The following is a 10,268-nucleotide window of genomic DNA, read 5'->3' as shown; positions in this document are numbered from 1 at the left end:
CAACACCAAATAATACTGTACTCAGGTCAGACAATAATACTGTTTGAACACAAACGGTGTAGATACTGTAAACGGTGTAGATACTGCTTTTCTTTATTGATTTATTTAATCTTTATTTTCTTTATCAGACACTCGAAACTAAATAATGACACAGAAAGAAATGGATCATTAATGTAAATTAAAATAACATCAGAGAAAAAGTGGAACCATAGTGCAACAATAACGGTTTAACGTCGGCATGTTGATTGCAGTGGAACAATATATAAGGAAACATTCGGTATAATATATGTAATTTAATTTATTCCAATGTGTATGCTGATGTTTCTGTATTTTTGTTAAACATTAATATTTTATTAGTCAGTACTAGTCTGGCATTTCTAGTTTCCAGTGAGGCAACAAAGTTGCTTTTTGATCCTTCAGGCGCTGAACAGAAGGGAGGATCAATGTCGTTCTACACTTTTTGTTGCTGTGCGGCATTTTGCGATCATCCCTAAATCATTCGTTGCGCCGTAGAGAATAATGGTGTTTATGCTTTTAAACATGTATAATTAAAGGCAGATGTAGCTTAAAGACAATGTAGAGAGGAAATATATCTGGGTATCTTATTTGCGGGTTTATTTACGCAGCTATTGAATTCAGAGATGCGAATATCAAACTAACTTTACCGCCGTCACAAACAGGTGTTATGCGCTAAAATGCCCCCCTTTTTTTAATTATATATATATATATATATATATATATATATATTTTTCCCCCTATACAACCTTTTTTTTATATATTGCTTACTTTATAGTTAAATTCATTTGTTATAATTTGTCATTTGTAAACCATAAACCTATGTATTTAGGTGGGCAATCCGTGGCCTAGATCGGGGGCATTTTAGACCATAACACAGTAGCATACTGTATGTAGTGAGCATAATAACATCAATGGATACATTTATTACATGGACCACAAATAAGCAGGTGATTCAGCACTATCAGCCTAATCAACCAAAAATCCAGCCGAAAGGAAAACATGATGAAGCCTATGTTGAGCTTGGATTTATGGTGGGGATGGGGGCAGAGGAAAGACCTCTGTGTGTTTTGTGTCTTAAACCGCTGGCAGCAGACAGCATGAGACAAAGTAGGAAGACACTTATCGACAACACACCCCAGTCACGTTAATAAGCCACTTAACTTCTTTGAAAGAAAGCTCTAGATAAGTGACAAAGTAAGCCTGTTATAACAATTGCACGTGCATTTTATCTGTTCTGAGCTTGGTGTTATTTGATCTTACTGGTTTAGAAATAGATTTTTTAATAAATAGTACACTTGGCCGTTTTCGTTATAATTTTGTTGACAAGTGGGGCTTGAAAATTTGCCCACCACCTTAAGTGGGGAATGACAGAAAATGTTTGAGAACCACTGCTGTAAAGAAATAGGGAGTTATACCATATTATTTTAAAATAATTTTTACTAAAATAATTAATTTCATTATTTTTATTTTTTTACATGGATTAGTTTGTTTGAGGGACTGGGTGAATGATCTGATGTGACCCCACAGGGCCTATTAAAATACAGTTGTAGTATTATGTCAGAATTCTAAATGTGTTTTCGGGGGTATTTTATTGCATTCTCAATAAGAAAAAGTACTGTCTGTAGTCCAGTAAGATGCAGAAATTTGCTGCCGGATGAGAATTGCAGATAAATGGCTTGGCCTTACTGTACTGTACAAAATGGTCTTTTTACATTTATTTCATTTTAAGTTCAAGTTCAAGTAGGCCTTTTTGTCACTTGTCACTATTGTCCACCATATACAGTTAGTACACAGTGAAACGAAACAACGTTCCTCCAGGACCAAGGTGCTACATGCAACATAAATTTACAACATAAATTAACAGAAGAGCTAAAACTAGCTAACCAAGAGGCCTAGTTAGCTGGCTAGCGGAGACAAGACAGATTGACTTAAATTTTAACAACATAAATTAACAACATAAACTAAAAAAAACTAACTAGCTAACCCAGAGAGATAGACTACTTTTTTTTTATAGACAACATAAAGTGCACGTGCAAATGTGCAAACAAGAGCAACAAAGTGACGGTGTGACAAACACAACATAACATAATACTTTGTGGTGTTGAGGTGATGGGTTGAAATTATTTTAAAGAATAACAAATTATTATTGTTCAGCAAAACTAAAGCACTAAAAGTGTTGGCCGTGACACCCTAGTGGGCTGCAAGACGCCATTTATAACAAATAAATTAAAAAATCAATTTTTGTGATTAGGTTTATTTCCCATAAATTATTTCTGATTAAGTATGTATATTTAAAAATGTACCCAAAGCTAATAAAACAAAGCCATGGGATTTAAGCAACATGATATTCTTCTCATTTATCTTAGCCTAACGTGTTGATCTGAACTGTGATCAGAGTAAAGTTTTTGGTCGGCCGCATTTTTCACATTGGGCTCCAACCTTGTTAAGTTTGGGAATGGCTGCTCTAGGCTTTGATCCATTGCCCTGAGCAACTCTTTAAGGTTTTAGGGTGCCCTGAGAACTCCTTTGAATAGCGCTTAGCTGTTTTTGATCTTTTTGCAGAACAACTATTTTATGCAAAGTAGATAGCTAAAGGGAGTTTATTGTAATATTATCATCATCACTTGTCGACCTTGCAGACGGCACTACACGTGATATGACTTTTTGATCTTACATTTGCAGTTACAGTTATTTCTTTTTGACAAATGCTGTTATCCAAAACACCTTTTTATAAAAATAATTACTAAAAAAGTCATTTTCAATAGCATTTTTAAAAATATCTTCACACATCCCTCTGGACAAACACAGTTTGCACTAAATGCACTATAGTGATCAAAACCCTGTGAACACATCTCAAAATAAACTCTTTGCTATAACACTTTTTGCTGGTCTACATAGCATAACCAGTACGAAAATGGATTGATCTGTCCAGTGCAAACTATGTATACTGTATATAACCCTATAACAACATAAACAAGAAGTGCATTTAAGTCAATAAGTACTGTATTGAGACAATATTTAAGTCATTTATATAATGTGCTTGCAGAGAGCTTGCATTCACTTCAATATTTACACATGTAATGATGATTTGACTTTGTATGTAAATATAAACATAAATTATGTACTGATAATCATCTTTCATTTTCCAAGGTCACATGGTTCATCAGGTGGCCTCACATTTCCAGGGTCATATGCATTCATTCATTACATGGATGTTCATTGCATATTTGCTTAGGTTTCCTTTCGCCACCCAAAAACATGATAGTACTGTAGGTGCATTGGCTAAGATAACTTGCCACGAAATATGAACGTATGAATGGATTGTTTGTTCCATCTTGGCTGTATTCTCACCTTAAGTCCAGTATAGGTTTAACCAGGATACAGGAACATGTTAATATTTTATTTGTATTTATTATATAACTTGTATAAGTGGCACTCCTAATAAAACAAAATAAACATGGAAATAAGAAAAATGCTATGAACCTTTTTCTGAACAGGATGAGAATGTGGCTTAGCTGTTACCATTTCTTTCCCACAGTTTGACACTGAGCTTGGGTTACACCTCCAAGTAATAAACGTGTACAGTACAGTAGGTAGACTGGATCCATAGTGTTGCTGTAATAACAGTTGCTCTCCACTGACTCTTCCCCTTTTTTCTTCAAGAAGTTTAAAGTCTTCTATCTTTGCTTTTTGAAATACACCGGTTCTGCTATTGCGGGAACCAAGTTGCTGGTTAAAGTTCTTATCGTGTGTTGTGTTCATGTTGTGATGAGCTAATTATGTTAAGTGCTAGTGCTTTCTCAACATGTATAACAGTGCTAGAAAGGAAAGAAAAAAATCTAACCATAAAAGGAAAATTGTACAGGCCAGTATTATTCAGGATTTATTATACGATATTCTTGCCATCACAGTGCTATTTTGCTACCTTTCTGAGGCCTTTTTTTTTTTTTTTACTTTTTCAACTGTTTTTTTGCAGTTCGGCATAAAGTATGTAAATGTTTGCAAATCGCAAATGTATGATAGAGCTTTAAAAACTAATAGTAAAAGAAATCTTGTGAAATTTTTGAAAAATTTTGTAATGTGAAAGGACATACTGTACTAGGCTTGAATCTACTAGTCACGGTAAATAACAAATCGATGATCACATGACATAAAAAAATATTCACCTTAAATAATTAACAGTGCAGCAACAGAACGAACATGAACTGTAGGTCAGATTATTGTTAATCCAACACACTCCTTGCTATCTTTAGGTAGATACAGTATCTTCCAGGTTGTAATTTTCTGTTTATTTGTATTGCCTAAAACTGTGTCTTATGGTGTTTTTATATAAGGGGTTTAGGGGTTTCAGATCGCAGCAGGGTATGCGTACGTTTCTAGAACATTTGTGTCTCATGAAATCAAAGTGGTCCCAATCCACTTCATATTTTGCTTTATAGATAAAAAAAAAAGGTTCATATGCTGTCCATAGCAGCAGTTTTCTGTCCCTATGCAGATTAAAAACAAAAAACAAAAAAACCCAATACACCATTACTACTACTACTACTACTAAAAATATACTTGTATGCCTTTGTGCCTTTCTAAGTGTGTAGTGTTTGCATGTTCTGCCAGTGCTTGGAGGGTTTCCTCTGGGTGCTCCTGTTTCCCCACAGTACAAAGACATGCATTATTGCCTGGCATTTCTAAACTGCCTGTAGTGTGTGCTTTTCCTTTACAATGGGTAATCACCCCATCCAGTGGGTTCCCTAATTTGTTTCTTGGCGTCCCGTTACTGTACTGAAATTAAATTTAAACACCTACTTCTGCTACTAGAATTTCATGATAATAATAATAATAATAATAATAATAATAATAACATAGATCATTCCTAAAGAAAGTGTAAACTGGTGGAACAATGTTGCAAAATTGTGGAAATGGATTAGTCCTTGCTCATATGGTTCTTGAGATATGAGCCTAAACCCTGGTTGTGTCTTTACAGATTGTGTTTGTGTGAGTGTGTGTCTGTGTGTGTGCTGGGTAGGGTTGGGGTTGGTGGCGTGATTTACACTAGTCCTATCTCTAAAAAAAACCCCTCTTGGATTCAACCTCTCGCGTTCACTTTACTGGCTTTTTCTGTACTGTTTCTGTACTGAGGGTTCGATCGGGGCGACTGTGCCATCCAGAGCATACGAGTTTTCAATTTATGAGAGAGAAGGACTGAGTTTCACTTAAAAAATTGTGGTCACTGGAGGACCTTTGTAGGTGAAAATAGTCAGAGTGAAAACTTTATGCATTTCAATAGAGAAAATGGGTTAGGTGCTGGTCTCAAACAAATTATTTGAGATAATAATAATAATAATAATAATAATATATTGCTATTTTACAAGTAGGTCTTTTGCATAAACCCTGAGTTTGATGATTCTGCACCAAAAACCTTCCCTGTATTTTTCCCAAAAGTCATACACAATGTTACACAGTTGCGTTCTAAAGACATCATACAAGTGGCCTTTTCCTACAGCTGGATTGCTTAAGAACACTTTAATGATGTATGTTTATGGGTAAATAATGTGCCAGTTGCATTTGCTACTTGGAGTCTTTTTCCTATCACATTCCCTTCAACACAACTACTAAGCAATTGAATTGTATCAGGACTATTTTTACTGTCAGAAGAAAAAAAGAATTAAAACCAAAAAATACACTCTTAGAATTATTTACATAACCACAGATTGAATCAGTAATTTAAACTAAACTTGTTTCTCTTAACTTTTAGATGAAATACTTTTTCTAAGATTTTTTCCTAAGTTATTCTAGAAAGAGAATATCAGGTAGCAAAAACACGAGCATATGTTTTCTGTTTTTAATCATTTTATTCTTTACACACTTGACATCATCATTCCATTCTGTAAATATAAAGTATCCAGTGTTGCACTGAGATGATATGTTATGTGTAAGACACATGAAAACACATTTGATACATGCCAGTGGATGCTTTATAAACACATGTAGCAGGGCTGGACTTGATGAATGAGGTGAGTGGTGGTAGTGCTGGGGAAAGGGCTACTGAATTACATGTGTTTGTGTTGTGTGTGTGGGTAATAAGTGGGGACAATTTTTTTTTCTTTTTTTTGTTTACTAAAGCAAACTCAGAAGGGTGAACCTGGAGTTAGTTAGAAATGGACTGGGTAAAACGTTGCTTAGTAGCGGGAGGAAGATATCGTGGAGGCACGAGATATGGAATATCCACTACCGCCGGCTCCACTTAAACTGTATCCAGAGTGAGATCCAAATGCTCCTCCACCACCACCACCACTACCAAGGGCCAGGCCACTACTAAGCCCAAAGCTGCCACCACCACCACCTCCTCCCAAACTAAGGCCAGCTCCCCCGCCGTAGCCCAGTCCACTGCCGAATCCGCCACCACTGCCGCCACCAACGCCGTAACCACCACCGCCGTAACCACCACCGTAACCACCGCCGTAACCACCGCCAGATCCTGCAAAAATAAAAAAGAATGATCTGAAGTTCCTGATTTGTGCAAAAAAAAATTTGTTCAGTCATATTAACAAAAAATGTATATAAAACATACCACCACTAATGGAAGTGTCCTGAATATGGACTGTTGTCTTTCCACCACCAGTTGCAATCCTGTGGATGAAATCATATACTTTAGAGACAAAGCAATCATCTGATTTTATTTTAAGGCTCGACTCATGACTTTTCTAACCATTTATTGCAAAAATGCAGCCGGTAGATCTACCGCATGACTGTTTCATCAATCAGACGCAGCAACGATAATCACATGACTCTGTTTGACCAATCATTTCAGACAGCATAGTAGAGAAAAAAAACCTTCAGCAAGTGTTCTTTAAATTCATCCTACCTGTGAATCCGTCCTACATACGTTCACTTTTTAGCTACTCTACCCACCTAATCTCTTCTCCTTCCAGGAGTTTCTTGTAAGTGGCGATCTCAATGTCCAGAGCCAGTTTGACATTCATCAGCTCCTGGTATTCACGCACTTGTCGTGCCATGTCCTGCTTAGCTCTCTGCAGGGCTTCTTCTAGTTCCTTAATACGTTGTTTGGCATCATTTACTGCCAATTCACCTCGTTCCTCAGCCTCTGCAATCTGTGACTCCAGGCTGGCCCGCTACAAAACCAAGGAAAACAAAGAAACCATCTTCAATTAAACCAGCCACTTGAGATGCATGTATTCACCATAAAAGCTAAAACGGTTCACAATGGTTCACCTGTCCCTTGACTGCCTCAATTTCATTCTGGAGTCGTGTGATCATGCGGTTGAGCTCTGCAATCTCAGTCTTGGTGTTACGTATGTCATCACCATGGGTGCCAGCAGACACCCTCATTTCCTCAAACTGGTTAATGAGACAAAGGAAAGCGCAAACTTAGTGAATCATTAACTATGTTACATTGTTTTACTCATGATCGAAGTCTTGCACTTACTTTCGCCTTGTACCATGATTCAGCCTCAGCCCGACTGCGATTGGCGATGTCCTCATACTGAGCACGGACCTCAGATACAATGGCATCCATGTCCAGGTTGCGACTGTTGTCCATCTCGACAACAACTGATGTGTCCTTGATCTGTCCTTGAAGCTCCTGCAGCTCCTGAATTTGTAAAGCACCAATGTAAAACATTTAACAACACATGAGATATTGTATTATATAATTTAAAACAGAATTTTGATCACATTACAATAAGAAAATATAATTGGATAATTCTCTTACCGCGTCGTAGACAGCCCTGAGAAAGTTGATCTCATCCTGAAGTGCATCAACTTTAGCTTCAAGCTCAATCTTCTGCATGTAGGCTGCATCAACATCCTATTGAAATACAGATGTGGTTTAAGACGATGTTTCAACAATGAAGTAAATCTGGACAAATAAAAGAATAAATTTTCCTGCCTTCTTAAGGACAACAAATTCATTCTCTGCGGTAGCACGCTTGTTGATTTCATCTTCATATCTGCAAATTTAAAAACAAAAATATAAATTAATATATACAAAATCTTGCAAATATGAGAAACAATTTCATCTGCATCAGCAGAAAACTATAAGCTAGATAATTTACTTGTTTTTGAAGTCCTCTACCAAACCCTGCATGTTTTTCAGCTCTCCCTCCAGCTTAATTTTCTCATTTCCAAGGCCATCCAGTTGTCTGCGCAGATTAGCAATGTAAGCCTCGAACATTGCATCAATGTTTGAGCGTGACGTGGTCTGTTCCTGAAGGAGGCTCCACTTGGTCTCCAACATCTTGTTCTGTTGCTCTAGGAAACGCACCTACAGGAAGGGTAAACCCATAAGAAAAATAAGTTTAATCTTTGAAAAAGAATTCATGATTTCTAATGTTTTTTTTATTATTATTCTCAAAATATTATCAGAAATGGGTTATATTCCTCTATATATTCCTAACTCCTTTGTGCCCATAAACAGTCTACAATCCTTTATGTAGATGTAATTAACATAGATCCAGATGAAACTTCACTGTCTTCCTCAGGCCATGTTCTTTCTGGTGTTTGCTTTTTGCACATTTCCAACAAAGCACCTTGGCAATATTTCCAGGCCTAAACATCATGATAAGACACTCCTTGCCCCAGGGGCACAGGCCTATACTGACAAGTACCGTGGTTGTGGGTATTAAAAGATAAAAGAATGGCATTTAAATTCTGCATAGACATAATAATATGGATATTATAATACACGCCTTAGGGATTCTATAAATGAAGCTTCTTCCTATTATGGAAATGGATCTTGCCAGAACCACAAAAAAAAAGTCAAAAGGATCGACCATATTGTAAAACACTGAAATTGTATTTAAATTACAAGTCTGTCTGCATGCACAATTCTGTCTGCGCTTCTACCACCCTTCTTAAGAGAGTATTTCTAAATTAAATAGTGTTGCAACACTGCATCCAAACCACACATTCATGCCCCCCACCCCAACACACACCTACCCACCCATGCCCTCATTCCCCCACACCCAGACACTATTGAAATCCATGTTAAACTTGATTCATACACTCATTTGGAGTGGCCTAGGCTAAAGTCTCCAAGCTAAAAACTCCCTGAATGCATGAAAAATCTGACAATATTTCTAAGATTTGTAGCGTGTCTACATTTTTCACCTACCTTTTAAAATTTTAATGTAAATTAATATCATTTGAATAGGCACCACTGTGTAATTCCCCTAGTTAGAATAAGTTATATCTTACAGAAAATACATTTTATAGACATGTGCATAAGAGGGTGAGGAAGTAGAAAACCCACCTTGTCAATGAAGGAGGCAAAGCGGTTGTTGAGTGTCTTGATCTCCTCTTTCTCTTGGGTGCGAACGAGTTGGATGTTGGGGTCAATCTCTAATTTTAGTGGAGTAAGGAGGCCTGGGTTGACTGTGACAGCAGTGATTGTGGGTGGAATAAAACCAGCAAATCCTCCTCCTCCTCCTCCTCCTCTTCCAAGAGCAAAACCAGCACCTCCACCAAAACCAGTACCTCCACCAAAACCAGCACCTCCACCAAGACCAGCACCTCCACCAAAACTAGCACCTGCACCAAAGGCGCTACCTGCACCTAAGCCACCATAGCCTCCTCCATAGGATCCCGCACTGCTGCCCAGACTGAAGCCTGAGCTAGCAACAATGCCGCCACCACCACCAGCACCAAAGCCTATACCAGCACCACCATGGCGGAAGCTAGCACCATAGCTCATTCTGGAGGAGCTGGGTGCACTATAGGACTGGCTGGAGAAGTTCCTCCTCACAAATCCACCTCCACCGCTACTTCCAAAGCTGCCACCTCCAAAGCTAGCTCCACCGCCTCCCCTGGAAGACATTGTGGAGCTCTGGAAACTGATGCTCATGGCTGCTGGTGAGAGAATGTGAAGGTGGAGAGGGCTAGGGCTAGAGAGCGAGGATGGTCCCTCTGAGTGCCTTCTCTGTGGAGCTGTGCAGCATTTATAGTCCATTCTGGGGAAGGAGGAGTCACACAGTACCTCTCACTCCGCCTCTTGTGCATCCTCCCCCAGCTCTCCTGTGCAGGTACTGTACTGACTAAACCTGTGTTATGTTCAACAGGGAAGATGGTTTATTGGGAGAGGAGGCTTTGACACACCCTGTTGCAAAAACACTGGAAAATGCTGTCAATATAAATTCTCTTTAAACTTAATAATTAAAAAATTTCAGGCTTTCAAACATAACATCAAACAGCTGAAGTGCATAAAATCATGCTCTCGAGTTCAGTTTAATGTCTTGTAA

At 38.0% G+C, this 10,268-nt stretch overlaps 1 protein-coding gene across 1 annotated transcript; it reads right to left on the bottom strand.

The window, feature by feature from the left end:
- Positions 1–5,840: 5,840 nt before the first annotated feature.
- Positions 5,841–9,994, bottom strand: krt5 (keratin 5). The gene is made up of 9 exons (XM_053483193.1): positions 9,284–9,994; positions 8,088–8,296; positions 7,922–7,982; positions 7,745–7,840; positions 7,460–7,624; positions 7,246–7,371; positions 6,925–7,145; positions 6,584–6,642; positions 5,841–6,490 (listed from the first exon to the last, which is right to left on the bottom strand). The coding sequence occupies exons 1-9, from the start codon at positions 9,977–9,979 to the stop codon at positions 6,192–6,194; spliced, it is 1,932 nt and encodes a 643-aa protein (XP_053339168.1). The 5' UTR covers positions 9,980–9,994; the 3' UTR covers positions 5,841–6,191.
- Positions 9,995–10,268: the final 274 nt, after the last annotated feature.

This window comes from Clarias gariepinus, chromosome 22, assembly GCF_024256425.1.
Source record: "Clarias gariepinus isolate MV-2021 ecotype Netherlands chromosome 22, CGAR_prim_01v2, whole genome shotgun sequence".
Classification (NCBI taxonomy): Eukaryota; Metazoa; Chordata; class Actinopteri; order Siluriformes; family Clariidae; genus Clarias; species Clarias gariepinus.
Note: the sequence above shows the minus strand (reverse complement) of the source record. Positions and strands in the feature narration are given on the sequence as shown.